The sequence below is a fragment of the Rhinopithecus roxellana genome, chromosome 4 (genome assembly GCF_007565055.1).
Source record: "Rhinopithecus roxellana isolate Shanxi Qingling chromosome 4, ASM756505v1, whole genome shotgun sequence".
NCBI classification, from domain to species: Eukaryota; Metazoa; Chordata; class Mammalia; order Primates; family Cercopithecidae; genus Rhinopithecus; species Rhinopithecus roxellana.
The window spans coordinates 164,119,413-164,138,787 of NC_044552.1; the positions used below are offsets into that span (position 1 = coordinate 164,119,413).

At 36.4% G+C, this 19,375-nt stretch overlaps 2 protein-coding genes across 5 annotated transcripts in view; one reads left to right on the plus strand and one right to left on the minus strand.

The window, feature by feature from the left end:
• KPNA5 (karyopherin subunit alpha 5) overlaps positions 1-4,184 on the plus strand; it is a 55,878-nt gene extending 51,694 nt beyond the window's left edge. For 3 of the 4 annotated variants that reach the window (XM_030929325.1, XM_010373238.2, XM_030929324.1), the window contains one exon: positions 711-963. In XM_030929325.1, coding sequence (XP_030785185.1) covers positions 711-898 — 188 coding nt within the window. In that variant the 3' untranslated portion in view covers positions 899-963. Of the gene's footprint in view, positions 1-710 lie in introns of all 4 variants that reach the window. The other variant, XM_030929323.1, reaches the window with a different exon arrangement.
• Positions 4,185-4,754: 570 nt separating this feature from the next.
• FAM162B (family with sequence similarity 162 member B) lies at positions 4,755-18,038 on the minus strand. Its single transcript, XM_010373240.2, has 4 exons — positions 17,651-18,038; positions 17,393-17,501; positions 14,272-14,380; positions 4,755-5,255 (listed from the first exon to the last, which is right to left on the minus strand). Exons 1-4 carry the CDS (start codon positions 17,820-17,822, stop codon positions 5,157-5,159), a joined length of 489 nt encoding a protein of 162 aa, XP_010371542.1. The 5' UTR covers positions 17,823-18,038; the 3' UTR covers positions 4,755-5,156.
• Between the last annotated feature and the right edge of the window lie 1,337 nt (positions 18,039-19,375).

The following is a 19,375-nucleotide window of genomic DNA, read 5'->3' on the forward strand; positions in this document are numbered from 1 at the left end:
GGTTTGAGCTTTTCTGTGATCGTATATAGATATGACTTCTTTGCTGCTTTTTTATTCTATGATAATCTGATTGAAGTGGTTTATCTGTAATTAAATGAAATATATTTTCAGCACTACCTAGACTTATGTGTAGAGCTTTTTCTGATAAGCAGTAAAATCTATTGCTATAGAATTTCGTCATCCTTTCAAAATGAGGCCTTTCAGTTTCAATTGTAGTTTGTAATTCTGTTAAATCGTACAGCAGCCGTATGTTTTTTATTGTATGGGTTTGCAAATTTTACACATTTATTTCATACTGATATTCTCTGGCTCAGCCTGTTTTAGTTTCTTCATTTAATTTGTTTTGTTGCTTTCCCTTTTTGCGCTATGTTAGTTACTCTAGAAAGGATCTGTGGAGTTACTTTATCTAAAACTGCCATTTTACAGTTGAGAAACAGAAGAACTTACCTGGCCAAGATCACACACCTAGCAGGGTGGTGTCTGTGATCTTACTCCCAGGCCTATGGTCCTTCTTCATATCACACTGCCACATACTCTCATTCTTGAAGTATAAACCATCAGTGATGGCTATCGATATGTGCAACAATTAGATTAAAATAGCAGTCCCATTGCCAGTGAGGTGATAGATGATGTTCATTTATTATTTTGATTTAAACATATACTGAAATTGTAGTAATAATTTGTTTTTATATATATGCTTTGTATACTAGGTCTGGATAAAATTGAGTTTTTGCAAAGCCATGAAAATCAGGAAATTTACCAGAAGGCATTTGATCTGATTGAACATTACTTTGGTGTAGAAGATGATGACCCCAGCATTGTACCTCAGGTGGATGAAAACCAACAACAGTTTATATTTCAGCAGCAGGAAGCACCAATGGATGGATTTCAACTTTAACGTACTGGAGGAAAAAAAATTTATGGCTAAAAAGGGTAGCTTCAGGTAACTCCGCTTTGTTGCCAGCATCAGTAAGAATGTTTCTTTTCTTTACATAGAACAGAAAAGAGAATTTGGTGCACTTTTAGAAAGCAAAATGAAACAAAAATTTTCATTCAGATGCAACCTTTCATTGTAGTTTGTTGTTTTAGTTTTGTTGTTGTTGTGCCTATATTTATATCTTCTATTGTTTGGATTTTTGTATCTATTTGTGAATAATTGAATATGCAATTATTTAGTAATTTAAGCTTGAAAAGGAGAACTTTGGTGAAGTATTACTTAGTAATTCTGAATTTTTTCAAGCATTCTTGGAAACTGCACATTAGCAGTAAACCTATTGATAATTGCATTTTGGCAGTAAGTCTTACATACCCAATCTCTACTAAATCTACCTCTATCTTGAAGCAGAAATAAAAACAAAAAAGCTTCAGAAGCATGAAATAATGCAAATGCTAAATTAGAATGTGAAAGTATTTATTACCTTAAATTATATATATCACTGTGCTGTAGGTTATACTTTGCAAAAAATTGCAACAGAAAACCTATAAAATTTATTTATAAAACAGAAGAAATATTGTACTGATAATCCATTCAAATGTGGCAATTGTGAAGAGAGAAGCTGTTCTTCATGTTGAACACATAAAAAGATTACAAAACATTTAAATATTTCTGTTTTTAACATATAAGTGCTACGTATATTAGTATATTTTATATTTCAACCAAATATGCTACCATTTTTGAAACAGTGTTTGTTTTTCACTCATTGTTTTAAAGAGCATCATGAAAGAGATGTCATCATGAATCTAAAGTAGTGCTGCATATCTAAAATAATAACTAATTATTTCTCTGATTTTTCAGAGCAGTAATTGAAAAGTTTCATTTTTTATATAATAGTAAGTTTAGGTACTTGAATGACAAAATTATCCTGAAGAAATAACCTTATTGTGTGTTAAATTTTATTAAATGCATTTAACATTTGGATGCTAAATGATGATGATAATGAAAATTGCTAGATTCTTTAATATGGTTCAAATCTATGATAAACTTTTTTCTTTTAGTAATACTGAGAGGGCCATACTGCTGCTTGTTATGAATCATAGATTACATTCATGTCAGATTGGTCAATATGTATGTTTTATGATTTAACAGCAAAAACCTCTTCAAACTGTAAATTTAAAAGAAAGGTTTCAATAGAAAAATTATATATATATTTATTTATACATATATATGTGTGTTCGTTACTCTCACAGTTCAACTACTGTTGAACTCAATCTTTTAATTTATAGTTATACATAGGCTATTTGCGTGTCCAATTATATACCTAGAACGCTTACTTAAAACTTAGTTTACAACTCTTTTTAAGATGAGAACTAAGGCAATTTTGATATGATTCATGGTCTGTTCTTTAAAGAAAGATTTCATTTATGATAGTATTTGTAATGTTTCTGCTGGAAATCAGAGGCACGTTCCAAGAGGAAAATGTATATAGGAGTACTTTTAAAGAATATATCACTTTGTAAATTACATATCATGAAACTAAACTTTTGACAAGACACTTAAAACCTACAGGTGTAAAATACAGGTTTAAATGGTGTTCGTAATGCTGACTGCATCTGCCAGCCCTTTTTTATTATTAAGTAGAAGATTGTATCTGTGCCCCTTTTTTCATAGTGGAAGGTATATAGTTGAGTATAAAATGGTTTCCTTTTGCATTATCTGTATTAAAAAAACAGGGTAGTTATATTAAAGCTTACCAAATTGATGATGAATTTATCAGATAAACATTTTTGTGGTGCAGATGGTTCTAAGTATCAGGTGACAGGGTGTTCTACTCTTTCTAGTCAATTAAAATTGATAATGCAGCATGATTCATAAACTGACCAGCTGTGCCTCCTTTTATTTTGAGGACCCTGTAGTCACTATAATAAATTTCTAAGCCAAATTTTTCAAACAAAATAGTTCTTATGGAAGGAAAAATAATATATATGTGTGTGTTCATGCATACACACAGAATGACCTATGAAAGGGAACTTAAATTTTGCCGGTAAAACAAACATATCTCTACAGACTCTGATTATACTTTGTAAGCATTTAAATACAGTTATATTTATTTCCTTGAATATATTACTTGGGTAATTAATTTTATATTTGATTGCAAAGAGCACTATATAGCAGTTGGGACCAGCTCTTGACTTGGCTTGACTTGGCTTATTGTTATGAGTTTATTGGATCAAGACTAACAAATACTTTGTTATTAAAATTCTTCAAAAATATAGCTACTCTTTTCAAGTATACCATTTAAAATATTTCATCAGGCAGAGCCCTGACCAGGAAAAAAGAAAAAAGAAAGAAAGAAAGACAGAAAAGAAAAAAAATAAAATGCTCCAAAATGTATTTTCTTTAGTCTTCACTGGCCCTTGTGGGGGGAAAAATACTTTTTTAACTTGCTTTTCTAAGATTTGTTATATTTATATCCAAGATAAACTATGCCAAAAAAAGTGTTATAAAGAGGAATGCATGTAGCATTAATGCAAATATCAAGAAAATACTTGAAAGAGTCCTTTTCATTTATTTAATTAAATTTGGTGTTTTATTTTTGTCTGAATCTGAATTTCTCCTGTTTAATCTATGCAATTATGCTTGTTTTATATTTATAAGCACTTGACTGGTGTGGTCTTTTTACTATGTTTTATTTCAAAACGTTGTTTTGAGTGATAGTGTTCTTAAATTTTAGTGTCATTTGTTCAACTTACTGGTAACACCAGAACAAGAAAGCAAAAAAATAATAAATTCTGCTGGCACGGAACTGACATATCATTTGGTAACTTTAAAACCTATTTGCAGTTAAAGGTTGATTTATTGGATAAAGGACTAAAAGAAGCATATATTACCTTTGCCTTTATATTTTTTTTCTTCTTTTAAGACGGAGCATTATGGAAAAATAAATATAAAAAAGTCTTAGTGAATTTTTGTTGCGGTTCTCAATTCAGCAATCTACTGGCTGCTTGTGAAACTGTGAAATCAAACTGTTCTTAACCTTTATTCACTACATGGTTTTATGAAATGTGACATTTTAGGAGCCAATATAATAGAGCTCTAAAAGGATAGTGTATCTTTAAATTCTGACTGGGGAGTAAGAAGAGAAGATATTCTTACCCTACTAAATAAACCAACTTTTGAGCAGTATGCAATATTATGAAATGTTACAACACTGTATTAACAAATAATAAAATATTTTAAAATTGCATTTATATAAATGTGTCCATTTCATTTTTTCTTAAGATTGTTGTTTCCTAACAGAACAAAGACAGATGCTATTATTGGTTAAAAATCCATTTACTTTCTAAAACCAACAAAGGAGAAAAAATAGAATAGAATTATAAAGAGTAGCTCATCCAAAACTAGACAGAAAAAGAGAAAAAGCAAATGAAGATGGAACAAATAGCAAGATAGATCAAACTCAGTTATATCAGTAATCACAGTAATTACTAATGATTTAAACATGCCAATTAAAGTGCAGAGGTTATCAGTTTTAATAAAAAAGTAAGGCCGTATTTTACAGTGAAATTTTAGTTGAAAATTAGTTTTGATTTTAATGAGCCCTTAAAGATTAGTTCAACCTAATTTTAATGACATACACAATGTGTTCATTTTAGCATTGTATGTAGTGGCCAGAAACTGTGCCAAATAGCAAAATAAATTGTGGTATGTTTATCAACAGAATACAGCAGTAACAATGGATGAACTAATGGTACACACAATTTGTGGGTTAACCTTATAACTAATGTCAAGTAAAGAATCCACACAAACAAGTGCATAATGTATAAATCCATTTATATAAAGTTCAAAAACAGGCAAAATGAATCAAAGGTGATGGAAGTCAGAAAAACTGCTATGTTTGGGACGTAATGGCTGAGAAAAGGCAGGAATGAAGCTCTGAGGTGTTGCCGATATTCTACATCTTCACCTTGGCAGTTGTTACACAGGTGTTCACGACATAAATATCTATCAGACTGTATACACTTTTGTCCACTTTTTGAATGCATCGTATACTTCAGTAAAAGTTTACTAAAAAGTAAAAATAAAAAAGACGTTGTGCTTCTTGTTACCAAAATAAAACCATGGCAGATATTTTGGTAAATATTCAATTTTTTCCCATTTTCTACTGTTGCTGATGACAGGGATGGTATTCAGGTGAACACTTTGTTAATTTATAATATCATTTAGCTTTAGCCTGTGCAGCCAGTGCAGCTTCTTCACGCCACTTAGCTTTCTTTGCCAAGTTCCAACTTGTTAAGGATTCATGTCGTTCTACAGCCTGTTGGGGGGGGAAGAAATATATATAGTTATATATATAATATATAAAACTATATATATTTATATATTATATATTTATAATTTTTATATAATACAAATTTTTATATTATATAAATTATAAGTTTTATATAATATAAATATATATAAAATATATATTATATAAAACTATATATATTTATATATTATATATTTATATAGTTTTATATATTATATATATAACTGTTACTCTCTGGAAACTGGAAAAATTTGTATTTCAGATAGAAATACACAGGAGAGAATAGAATTAGAAGTTCTAACATATGTTAATAATGAGAAGAGAGAATAGACTGAATGGGTAAAGAGGCCATATTCAAAGTTATGATAGCATAGACTTTTTCAGAAATGAGGAAAGCTATAAGTCCTCAAACTGAAAGACATACAAAGTCCTTAGGGAAATAAATAAAAATTTAATATATATTGATGGATACCTAGTATGCATCTCACGCTTGATATAGCCAAAATAGAGAGTTGATATATTTTGTTCCCCCTGCCTACCAGTCTTTCCCTAGCCATACACATCTCAATAAATGGCAGTATCATCCACCTACTTGCTCAAGTCAAAAAACCCAGGCCTTTTCACTTCTTTATTCCATTTTCTTTTCTGCTTCCACAGTGAATTCACCACAAAGTTCCATTCTTTTTACTTCCCCAAACTTATCTGAACTTGCTAACCTTTTCTCCATCTCTATCTGCCACAATTTCTTTAAGGTACATGCATTGTTATTAAAAATGAAAAATGAACTGGAGATGGGCAAGAGGGACAGTGGTGGGACCATTTTGAAGATATTACAATGAACCAGGCAATAGATGTATATTGGTATGTCAGGAGAGATACTGAGGAGTGCTCCAATTTGGCTATATTTTGAAAGTGGAGCCAGTGGGGTTGCTGATGACTTATCCATGAGCAGCTAGAAAGATAGAGTTGACATCAACTGAGAGGAGGAAGACAGTACAGAAAACAGTGGCTCAGGGTTGTCTGGGGGAAGATCTAGAGTTCAACTCTTGACACACTAAGTTTGAGAGGTCCATTAGACCTCCAAAGGGAAATGTTAGATAAGCAACTGACTATATGAATTTGAAGTGTGGAAGGAAGATGTTAGCTGAAATACAAATTTGAGAGTTCTTGGAATGTAGAAGGTATTTAAATCCAGAAGACTTGGTAAGATCATCAAGGGAGTGGGTATAGATAGAGAATGGAAAGACTAAAGACTGATCCATGGGGCGATTCCACTGTTGTGAAGTCCAGGAGAATAGGAGAAACTGGCACAGTAAACTTGGAAGACGTGGCCAACAGACAACCTACGTGAGTGTGGTACCACGGAAACCAAGTGAAGAAAATGTTTCATAAAAGATGAATGATTTTCATTCCCAATGCTCTCACTTCAGAGCTTCTGAGGATTTTTATGGAAGGACAATGGCTAGTATGCATTTTCCAACAAAGGGTAAGTGAAAAATGCCACATTGGCCTATTCCAGTGTTTTTCATATATCCATTTATAACCAGCTATTTCCCTATGTGCCAAAAATATTCTTTTCTTGGTTGAAGAATGGGGAGACTGGCTACTGTGTGTCAGAATTCCTGCAGAGGGGTAGGTGGACCAAATTCCTTTATAATCCTGATATTCTCAACCTAGACGTATTTTCAGCAGCTCCAGTAGACTGAACTCAGATTGAGCAGAATCCAAGGGAAGGAAGATACTGATTCGGCAGAAGAAAATATTTGCTAATCAGCAGAATTGTCAACTGCCTCTCCAAAATGAAATGAGATTTATCAGCACCCAAGCATCCAAACATAGTGTCATATTGAGTCTAAATAAACAGTCTTCAAAGTAGGATAAGAACTACAATGTCCACTGAGGTCAAGAAAGCAATAGGAACACATTTCATCTTTTCTTAAAAAGAAAAACTGCTAACATTTAATAGAAGAGTTGAGAAATAGAGAATCCCTATGTCAGAAGTTAGAGATATCTTGAGGAACCTGTGACCGTTCTATAATACAGAAAAATATAAAGGCACATCTCACTTTGTTGTGCTTTGCTTTATTGTGCCTTTCTTTCTTTCTTCTTTTTATTTAAATTGAAGGTTTGTGGCAACCTTGCATGGAACAAATCTATAGGCTCCATTTTTCTAACAGCATGTGCTCACTTCGTGTCTCTCACATTTTGCTAAATTTTGCAATATTTCAAACTTTTTCATTTTCATGACATCTGTTATGGTCATGTGTAATCAGTGATTGCTGTTAGTACTACTGTACTTGTTTTAGGATGCCACAAGTTGTGCCCGTATAAAAGAGCAAACTTAATTGATAAACGTTGTATGTATTCTCATCACTTCACCCACCGGCCAGTCTCCCATTTCTCTACCTCTCCTTGGGCCTCCTTATTCCTTGAGATGCAACAATATTGAAATTAGGCCAATTAATAGCCCTATAATGGCCTCTACATGTTCAAGTAAAAGGAAGGGTTGTACATCTCTCACTTTAAAAAACTAGAAATGATTAAGCTTAGTGAAAAAAGGCATGTTGAAAACCAAGATAAGTCAAAAGCTTGGCGTCATGTGCCAAACAGTTGACCACGTTGTGAATGCAAAGGAAAAGTTATTGAAGAAAATTAAAAGTACTACTCCAGTGAACACCTAAATAAAGCAAAACAGCCTTATTACTGATATAATTTTTAGTGGTCTGGAAAGAAGATCAAACCAGCCACAGCATTCCTTTAAGCCAAAGCCTAATACAGAGCAAGGTCCTAACTGTCTTCAGTTCTGTGAAGGCTGAGAGAGGTGAGAAAGCAGCAGAAGACAAATTGGAAGCTAGCAGAGGTTGGTTCATGAGGCTGAAGGAAAGAAGCTCTCTTCATAATATAAAAGTGCATGGTGGAGCAGCAAGTGCTGATAGAGAAGCTACAGCAAGTCATCTAGAAGATCTATTATAGCTAACATCGTTGATGAAGGCTATGCTAAAAAACAGTTTTTCAATGAAGACAACATAGCCTCATATTGAAAGAAAATGCCATCTAGAACTTTCAGAGATAGAGAGAAGTCAATGTCTGGCTTTAAAGCTTCAAAGACAGGCTGACTCTCTTGTTAGGAGCTATTGGCAGCTGACGACTGGAAGCCAATACTCATTACCATTCTGAAAATCCTAGGACTCTTAAGAATTATGGTAAATCTACTTTGCCTGTGCCATGAATGGAACAATGAAGCCTGGGTGACAGCATATCTGCTTACATAGCTTTCTGAATACTTTAAGCTCACTGTTGAGACTTACTTCTCAGAAAAAAAAGGTTCCTTTCAAAATATTACTTCTCAGTGACAATGCACCTGGTCACTCAAAAGCACTTATGGATATTTACAAGGAGGTTAATGTGTTTTCATGACTGCTAACACAACATCCATTCTTCAGCCCATGGAAAAAGGTGTCATTTCAACTTTCAAGTCTTGTTATTTAAGAAACACATTTTGTAAGGCTATAGTTACCATAGATAGTGATTCCTCTGATGGATCCGAGCAAAGTAAATTGAAAACCTTCTGGAAAGGAGTCACCATTCTAGATGCCATTATGATTATGAATATTTGTGAATCATAGGAGGAGGTCAGCATTAATAGGAGTTCAGACAAAGCTGATTCCAATCCTCAGAGATAACTTTGAGGGGTTCAAGGCTTCAGTGGAGGAAGTATGAGGAAGTAACTGCATATGTGATAGAAATAGCAATAGAACTGGAATTAATAGTGGAGCCTGAAGACAAAATTGAAGTGCTATAATCTCATGATAAAACTTTCACAAGATGAGTTGCTTCTTACAAATGAGCAAAGAAAGTGGTTTCTTGAGATGGAAACTACTGCTGGGGAAGATGCTGTGAGCATTGGTGAAATGAGAGCAAAGGATTTAGAATATTACATAAACTTAGTTAATAAAGTAGTGGCAGGGTTTGAGAGAACTGACTCCAATTCTGAAAGAAGTTCTACTGTGAGGAAATGCTGTTAAACAGCATTGCATGCTACATGGAAATCTTTCATGAAAGAAAGAGTCAACTGATACGGCAAACTTCATTGTCATCTTATTTTAAGAAATTGCCACAGCCACCCCAAACTTCAGCAACCACCATCCTGATCTGTCAGCAGCCATCAACATCAAAGCAAGACCTTCCACCAGCAAGAAGATTACAACTCATTGTGTACTGTAAACATAACTTTTATATGCATTGGGAAACCAAAAAATTGGCATATCTCACTTTATTGTAATATTCACTTTATTGTGGTTGTCTGGAACTGAACCTACAATATCTCTGAGGTATGCCTGTTTTCATTCATTTCAATACTGTTAGAATAGATATTAACAAATAAGAATGGTTTCTTTTTTGGCCAGAAAATGACATGACATCTTTAAATACTTACATGGATAATTTTGTAAGCTTAAACAAAGTCTCTAAACAATTTATGCGGTTTTGAATCCATTTGGTACAAAATTCAAAATTACTGTATCTTTCAATTATTTTGCAAGAATAAAATAGCTGAAGAACATCAGGGAGGGTAAGAAATTACTGGGCACATTTCAACAAAAGCTTTGGCGTAGTTGGTGGATAAAATTAAGTATTAGCACCACCATTTAGTAATCACAGCTAAAGAGGCATTTCTTTTACTGGATCTGTGTACCAACAACATGTGGCATATTTTCAATTACAATATTATAACAAATATAAAATTGCAAAATTGTAGACAATAATAAAGCATTTCAATTATATTGTTATTACATGAAAATATGTTAATATATAATATGGTATATTACATGTCATACATATTAATACAATTTTAGGGAAAATGGTTTTGTGTCATTCACAAACAAAGTACAATTTATTGGATGCATACAGTGGTTCATGCCTGTAATCCCAGGACTTTGAGAGGCCAAGGCAGGAGGATCGCTTTGAGCTTAGGAGTTTGAGGCCAGCCTGGGTAACACGGCAAAAACTAATTTCTACAAAAAATACAAAAAAATTAGCCAGGCGTGGTCATTCATACTTGTGGTCCCAGCTGCTTAGGAGACTGAGCCTGCAGAATCCCTTGAGCCCGGCAGGCAGAGGATGCAGGGAGCCAAGATCGTGCCACTGCACTCCAGCCTGGGTGAGAGTGAGACCCTGTCCTCCTCCACATCCCGCCCCCCCCCCCAAAAAAAAAGGAAAAGAAAAAACAACACAAGCAAAACACAATTTATGTAAATTAAAGAAAAAAGAGGTGGACAGACCAACTGTGTCAAATGCTGATAGGTCAATGAAGATGAGTGTATCATTGGTGACCTTGAAAACAGCAGTTTGGTGGAGGGTTTGAGGCACGAGCCTGATCAAACGGAATGAGACAGGAAATCAGAGATAGTGTATATAGACAGGTCTACTGAAAAGGTTTGCCACAGAGAAATGCAGCTATACCAAAAGAAGTTTTGTTTTTGGTTTTGAAGAGGGAAATAGAAACATTTCTATGTTTTGATAAAAAATGATACAGTAGAGAAGAAATTAATGATGAGCAAAGAAACCTGAGAATTCCTGGAATGAAATCCTTGAAAAGGCAAAATGGAATGGGATCCACAGCACAAGTAATAAGAGCTTCTAGATTGGAGCAAGGATCATTTATAATGGGCAGAAAAGCAAAATATACAGGATTATGTGTCATAAGACTGGAAACTGCTCCTTGGGCTGCTACAATTCTCTCAGTGAGATGGAAGGAAAGGTCATCAATGGGGAGGACTGTGGAAGTGTAAGGTCCGAGGAGACAGAAAGCATGGAATGGTCGGACGGCTAGACTTCTTTCCCTGTGTTTCAGAGGCATATGCACTTTCTTTTCTGCAAACTTGGCCTTTTTGTATCTTTTACCCATTTTTTTAAAAATAAAAGGTTGTTGCTGTTTTATTTAGTGGAGCTCTCTATAATTTAAGAAAATTAGCTCTTAGTTTGTGATCTATTTTGTATTTCTCCCAGTTTGTCATTTGTGTTTTTACTTTATTTATGGCACTTTTTTACCAAGCAGAATTTGAAATACATTTATATGATTAAATTTACCTATCTTTTCTTTTGTATAGCTTCTCAGTTTTGTTCTATATTTAGAAATGTCTGCCCAACTACTCTAAAGAACTCTCTCATATATTCTTTTGGTGATTTTAAGGCTTCGCATTTAATGTGAAAATCTTATATCCAACTGCAATTTATTTTATGTAGAAAGTATAATTGGAATGTCCCAATATCATTTCTCGACTAATTTATCTTTCTCCACTCATATACAGAGTCACTATTTCATATATTAAATCCTTATGTAGTGGGTTATTTATGTGATTTGAATTCAGTTCTATTAAGTTGCCTATGTGTATGTCAGTACTGCAGTTTTAATTATTGTTGTTGTTTTGTTTTATATATTTTAGAGCTAGTCCTCCCTTAGAACTATTATTTTTAGTATTTCTTGTATATTTTGCTTATTTTTGTATATGAATTTTAGGCTCAGTTTGTCTACCAAAACAAATCCTATTGCTATTTTTATTGCAGTCATGTCAACTTTACAGACTTAGAGAAGTTTGCTCTCTTTAAAATGTCAAGTCTTCCTATTCCAAATAAAAATTTCTTGGGTTATACCTTCTCTTGTGACCATTGGTAGTGTTTAAAAGTTGCCTTTATATAGATATTGCATGATTTTTAATTTCATTCTTACATGCCTTAGTTTTTTTGTTTGTTTGTTGCTATTTTAAGTAGGGTCCTTATTTCTGATCTTTCTTTTCACTGGGTTTTGAATAAAGAGGAGAGTGAAAACTTTTAAATCTTGTCACTATCTTGCTTAAAACTCTTCAGTGGATTCCCCAATGTATTTTAAAAGCCCTGAACTATTTGCAGTGACCCACAGGCCTGATAGTATCTGGACTCTCCCTGTTTCACACCATCTTCTCTTTGCTCATTATACTCCATCCACACTAGCTCCTTTTGTTTCTTAACACACCAGACCCTTTCTCATCTCTAAGCTTTGCACACGCTGTTCTTTCCTTCCCCCGGTCTTCTCATGGCTAGCTTATTCTCCTCCTCTTCAGAGAGGACTGGCCTGACCACTGCATCAAAAATGGCATCTCCTAGAGTGTTACTATTTTATCATCCTGTTCCTTTCCTTCATTGCACTAAGAATTCCTCAGATCTTTTTAGTTTGTGTTTACTTGATCACTCTCCATTTTCCCTACTACAAAATACCTGTATTTTAATTCCATGATATTCTAATAATAAAATGCAGAGTGCCTGGCATGTCTCAGGTGCTCAGAAGTATTTAGTGTATTAATGATTGAAAATCAGTGTTTGCTGTCACACTTTTGGAGAAGAGGAAACAGCAATAACTAATGCTATACACAAAACTCAATATATTCTCAGTTGCTACTTTTTGTGTCAGATTCACACAGAGAAAAACCCTGGCTATTGATTTATAATAGAATTATATTTGAAATATGGAATTTTAATAGGAAATGAAAAAATCTTTCCTTCAATTCAAATCATATGTATCGAAAATAAAATGATGACATCAGTAGATCTCTAATATGCCAACTTGCTCATAAAGTATATATTAAGTGTAATTGGTCTTAATGTCTCATTTGGAAACTTGTGATTACCATTAAAAAACATTAAAGTGCCATTATAAATGAATTATTAGAGGGTGATTCTAAGTACACAAATTGTCTAATTAATGTTTATCTTTTTGATGTAGCTGAGGCAATACACTAATCATCAAAATATTCCTAGAAACTAGAGAATCATCAATTTGGCAGGCAGTCATTTATTTAAGGTTAGGTTAAAAACAAAATATTATCAAAGTTATTTATTTACATGTTTGAGTGTTGTGTAAACATTAAAAAATTTCTCATTTGGTGAGAACAATTTCATAGCATAGATTTTTTTTCCCGGCTAATAGGAACGAAAAGACATTTATATAATATCAGTAGGCTTGTAAGTCCTAATTCCTGCGTGAAGTTAGTGGGCTCAGATATACTTGGGCACCTGAGGAGTAAAGGACAGAATCACAGAATTGGGCAGAATAGTAAATAGCTAAATAAGCCCAGAGAGTGAGGTTTATGGAGCCAAGCAAACTATTACGAATGATATGTATGCACTATTGAAACGCAGTGTTCATAATCAAAAATGTTATAATCCAGGTCTAATGGCTTCAGTTGCAGGTACCACGATGAGGAGGGGCACTGTTAAAATGGAGTGTGTTGAGAACAGCTCCAAGGTAGAAGGAAGTTGTTAGAGTGCTTAAAACTGAAGAAGCAAATACTCTTAAGGATGTGTTAGAAATGTCAAAACACTTGTGGGGCTGCTCTTTGTGGTAAAAAGTGACCAGTAGATGGAAGGATTTGGGGAGGCAGAAAACAAAATTAGAGGGTAGTCAGCTCTTAATTTCTCTCTAGAGGTATTAAACAGGAACCATACATTGGGAATGGCAAGGAAAGGGCTGACATACAGGATCCAGACAAACTAGATGACCTTGGCAATCACTTCCAACCTTTGCATTTCTAACTAGTTCATATGTCTGTGCAACAGCTAATTGAGTTCCTGATTTAATGAATGACCTAGTCTGGATAACTTTCAATGACAAAGTTCTCCGTCTTCTGCAGATTTTAAACAGGGTGTAAATTGTCTTGTTTTTGTTTTTAAGTTGAAACAAGCATTTGTCCTTCCCAGCCATATAGTGTTGATTTGTTGACTCAAATTTCCATGAACGAATTTGTCTCCAGTATTTTATATATATATGACTTCAAGTCTCAAGGACAAAATTGTTCTTATATTAAAAGACAGCAGTAATCCTGAATCGAGAACAATGTCCATGACATTTCTTAAAATTTCCCCTTTGGTCTAAGGAGGTACTCACCGTTTTGGTGAGATACTCTTTTAAGGAGGTACTTAAAAAGAGGTACTCACCCTTTTGGAGGTACTCACCCTTTTAACTGACTTGCCCTTTCAAGGAGGTACTCACCCTTTTGGCTGACACTATCACAGCAAAGCAGGCGATAATTGTGAGGCCAATCATTATGTAACAAGCTTTCACTCGAGCTTTGTTTCTTGCAGTGACTATCATTTCTGGCCTAAACGAAGATGTGATTTTGTTAAACATGTAAAAGTAATATGTTTTTCTGACAGGCATGATAGATAATTTGCCTTGTAAACATTCCAAAAAATTCCCTGAATGCAAACTGCATTCAGGGAAGACATTGAAATGCTCGCTGGTTATTTTTACCAATTTCAAATTAACAAGTATTTATTTAGATCTTAAACTAATGTTAACCATTATGAAACCACTGTATAGAATATTAGTTTCTAATTCCGTAAAATATAACTACTAAAGATGCTAACTTGCTCTCCATTGTTTTTATTCACTAAGTTGGATAAAGGAAGAGTTAAAGCATATTTAGCCTCTTTGTTAAGTAGGCTTTGTTTTCCATTTGAACAGTTTTTTTTTTTAAACTCATTTTTATCACTTTGTTTTTTTCACTGGCCTCCCAGTCTCTTGTCCCTTCACATGCTACCCCAAAAAGACACTATTATCCAGTTCGTGAGAATGTCTGTTAGAAAAATATTTCCTTCATGGCTTTTGCAATAATTTTTTTTAAAAAGTGATCAAAATCACAATAATTTGCCAAAGAAAAAGATAAAAGAGACCTTCATTTTCATGTTATTATTATTCTGAAATTTGATATACTTAAATTTTAGATATTCTTATTCATTCATAGTTTTATGCATGTTGTCCAAGATTTTAATAATGCTACTTACAAAGTAGTGATACAAAAGCCATCATGCCTGTGGGACTTTTACGTTGAAAGAAACTTTAACAATTTTCAATAATATGAAGTAGCAGTTTATAAATATGCATAAAGAATTTCATTCATAAGAATATATTCATTGGCAGTCTTTCCTATCTATGTGAAGTTTAAATAGAGTGTAGTTACATTGAAAAAAAAAATCCAGAAAGACGAAGTTGCATTTTCTTTTAAAAATAGAAAACTTTTTAACTTTTCCACTGGTTGAAAGACTGTAGAAAACTCCTATGTAGCCTACTTTCTTTAGATTTTAGGCAGAATGATGTAAGTTTTAAGATGTTAGTTGCAAACAGGTCCAATTAGTGAGTATGGAGAAATTATTAGATTATATTTGCTGCTAACTTTTGTTCCAGATGGAACCTAGAAGCTCTGATCTTTTTTACCCAGTCATTTGGCTTTAATCTATTATAACAAATTAGTTTAGCACTGAGAAAAATAAGACAAAGTACAGTTATTATTAAACATAATTAGTGTATGATACAAAAATTATAGGTCACTTGTTCATTATATGTCCATTAAAAGGTAAAAGCTGTTCACATTGTAAGTGTGACACTTAGTTTAATAGGAATCTCTCTCTTAAATAGTAATGCTTAAAAAATTATAGAAAAATAATAAAATGAAAAATACTCAAATACTTTTTGTTTCCAATGCAAAACTGCAATGCTTTTTATAGGCATCTTGTTCTTAGTGAAGTGTTCCTGCTTATAATACATCTTTTGACTATGATCTTGGGGAAATTAAATTATTTCTGTAAAATGAGTCTGTTCACACATACAGCTATGTTAAATACAATACTGGGCATAGGTTTTCTCGACAAACAATATACAATAATGTTGGTTCTTTACACCCTTGATTACTTGGTTAGGCCACTAGAAATAAAAATTCAAACCAATTGAGGGTAGTGGCTTATTTATTTTAATTATTTTTTACTTTTGTTTGGCATTTAATGTATTCAATTTTCAGGCATCAATTACAATTTGATAAACAGAGCTTATGATGATAAAGACTTTTGTGAGGCTAAGTTTTGCTTTCAGCTAAGTCTGTAGTTTGGAGTGTATAGATCTCGAGGAAATGTAATCTTAGAAAGTGCCTCTGTAGTTTAACAAATACTGAAAACGGATTCAAATGCAATGTTATTTCAAATTCCATGTTCATTTCTCATTTAGTGACTTGCTCCAATAAAAGAACGAAAATGCTTCAGAATTCATTATTGAATGTACATTTCCCGCCATGTTCTCCCACCCCACCCCCATCTATCTGAGATGTTTTGCTAACTGGTAAACTGCAATTGTTTATAAACAATAACATTGCAGGCACCATGTGAAAAACAGAAATATAGGCCCAGTTTCCATTATCCATTTTAATAGGCATTCATTACATTGTACAAATACACAGAATCTCTAAAACCCTTCTTTCACGTTATGGCTTTAGTATTTTTTTTTAAAGGTAGACTTAAAAAGTAGTAGATTGATTTTATTCTTAGTTTCTGTCCCTCTCTTTTTTACCCAATCCCTTGTAAAAATGCTGCAAAGGTTTTTGGGCTTGGCAGAAACAGAAGCTTTGGAAAGATTTTTTTACAGGTTACATTTACTTATTATTAGCATTTATTTTACAGGTTACATTACTCTAGAGGGGGAGTTATTAGCTTGGGTTTTATCTTCTGTCTTGGTGGGTTTAGCATGCTGAAGAGGCCCATGGTGCTGACACTCCCGCGCGTCCCACCCTGAGTAAACCCGGAGCCTAGAGGGCTGCAGAAACGCGTCCGCCAGGCGCCTCCTGCCCCAGAAGACGAGGCCGCATGGATGCGGCTTTTTTTCCAGAGACCCTGCCCCGCCCCGCCGCCCCGCAAGCCAAGATCAGGGAAACCCTTCCTTGGGTGGGGTAGGGGGGCGCCCCCGGCCAAAGCCTGGATTGCCGCCTGGCGTCCCTGCAGCCATCCGGATGCTCGCGAGGACCGTGGCCTGTTTGGTACAAGAGCCCCACTGCCTCCCCGTTCGGGGCTTGCTGGGGACCGGCAATCTGGGCGATGCTGGAAGTGTCCCCTGAGCCTCTCCGTTTTCACCCACCTTCTGCAATCTCCCTGAAAGCTTAGTTGACTCTTGACACACCGCACTGGAGGCGGGGTGTGTGTAGGTAAACTCCGTGTGTGGTGGATGTTATTGCTAAGTGTTGGCACTGCGGCCGCTTTCGCTTCTAGGTGGCCGCAGTCGGAAGGTGGGTGACCCCGCACCCTTGCGGCCGGGGACCGACTCCCTTTCGCGCGGCGCTCGCCACACTTACGGGATCCAAGGCGGGATCTCCTCCATCGATTTGAAACGTCCGGTCCACAGCAGGATTTTCTTGTCGAACTGCGAAGGCCGGCGCTGCGCGGGAACTCGGTGAATCTCCCCTGCAGCGAAAGCAACCCAGATGGACGAGGGAACTGACTGACTGGCACGGAGGATCAGCGCGCCCTCAATCCGACTCCCGGGCCGGCCCCTCGCTGCCCTCCCGCAACCTCCCCGCTCCCAGGACCTCCCCGTCCGAGCCTTGGCTCACCGTGACCTTGGGGCCCAGAATTGCTGGGGGCCCCGCCGCTGGAGTAGCTGGGGAGACCCCGGGTTGGAAGAGCCTGTGCGGGCAGCCGCGTGGCCTCGAGAGACCCCCCGGGGCCGCAGCGGACTGTTAGCCCGCGGCCGAGGCGCAGTAGGCTCCCGACTGCCCTGAGCATGCTGCCCGCTTGTCCCGCGCCACACCCGCACCTCCGGACCCAGCCACAGGCGTTCTCCCCGCAGCTCTCCTTGTCCCGCCCTGCAGCGCCCCGGAGAGCCTGGGACGTGCAGCTGGAACCCCTGGCGCTCGCACACTCAGTTCGCTGTCCCCGTCTCCGCCCCCGGCCAGCGACCCGGGATCAGGGCGTCAAGCCCCTAGGGGCTGGTTCCTCAGGAAGTCAGCCTGCCTCCGTTTGAAACAGGCTCACCACCGCCTGAGACAGTGCGTGCAGCTCCTTTTGAATTCTTTGTATTGAGTAGAAATGTGTTTCCGCTAGGCGTTTAGCCTTTGAGTTCATCGTTTGTTCCCCAGGAGACTAAATCTAAATCCTCTCCTCCAGGAAGAGACAGCAATCCTCCAAGTGCAGGAAACTGAAGACATTTCCCAGTAAGTGTAAGGGCACTCCACGAACTTCCGGATGAGATTTCTTGAAGTTAGCTCCTCACTTCATCGTCTCCCACCCCCATACCTTTTCTTTCCTATGGAAAACAACCTCAGTTCCTCCAACTGTCTTTCTCTATCTTCTTCTTTTCAGAGACAGCCGCTGGCTCTGTCACTCAGGCTGGAGTGCAGTGGCATGCTAATAGCTCACTGTAACCTCGAACTCCCGGACTCAAGTAGTCCTACCGCCTTAGGCTCCAGAGTAGCTGGGGCTTTGGTCGTGCGCCACCAAGCTCCACTATTTTTTTTTTTTTTTTTTAAGAGATAGGATCTCACTATGTTGCCCAGACTGTTCTCCAACTCCTGGTCTCAAGCTATCCGCTGGACTCTGCCTCCCAAAGCACCGGGATTACCGGCATGAGCCGCCATGCCAGCCTCCTACCTCTTCATCTCTTAACCCACAAACTCTCCACACTCTCTTCAATATGTGCCTTTCTTCTGTCACCTTCCACCATCTCCTCTACGCTACAAGGTAAAAGAATCTATTATTTTCAGGCATTGAATGGTAACAGGGATTCAGATTCAATGATGGGAGAGAAGCGTTGTACAAGCAATTTACTGATCTTGTTCCACAGACAACAGACCTCCTGCCAAGTCAAAGTGCTCATCAGCCCAGCACCAGGCCCAGCTCACCCTCCTCTCCTGTCACTGCCTGTGAGGTTCCCTCCTTATCTAGACACTGCTTTACCCTTGTTGGATTTCTAGATATTTTTCTTCCTAACTAGACTGTCAGGCTCTTGAAGGCAATAACTTTTCTGTAACTGCCAGCCCAGTTTTTTTTTTCTTTTTACATAACACTGTTAAACAAAAAAGGAGGGGTTAATAGCTCTGTGAAGACATGCATTTAGAGGAGCGCTTGCAGAGGGACCATGGGCTTTGCCTTCACACCTAAGTTTAAATCCCAGATTTGTGACTTAAAAGTTGCACAATCGTGAGCAGTAAATCATTTAAGTTATAAGGCTTGGTCTCTTTTGTAAAACCAGAATTCCTATCTTTTAGATTTATTCATGCAATGACTACCAATAACCAACTATGTGCCGGCTACTTCTCAGAGCTGAGGATAGAGCAGTG

What these genes read in the sequence shown, in the direction of transcription:
- FAM162B (XM_010373240.2), bottom strand. Translation starts at nt 17,822, where the DNA reads ATGCTCAGGGCAGTCGGGAGCCTACTGCGCCTCGGCCGCGGGCTAACA. An exon ending in GAGATCCCGCCTTGGATCCC is followed by an intron (nt 14,381 to 17,392) that starts GTAAGTGTGGCG and finishes ATCTTCGTTTAG; the next exon opens with GCCAGAAATGATAGTCACTG. An exon ending in TGATAGTGTCAGCCAAAAGG is followed by an intron (nt 5,256 to 14,271) that starts GTGAGTACCTCC and finishes CCCCCCCAACAG; the next exon opens with GCTGTAGAACGACATGAATC.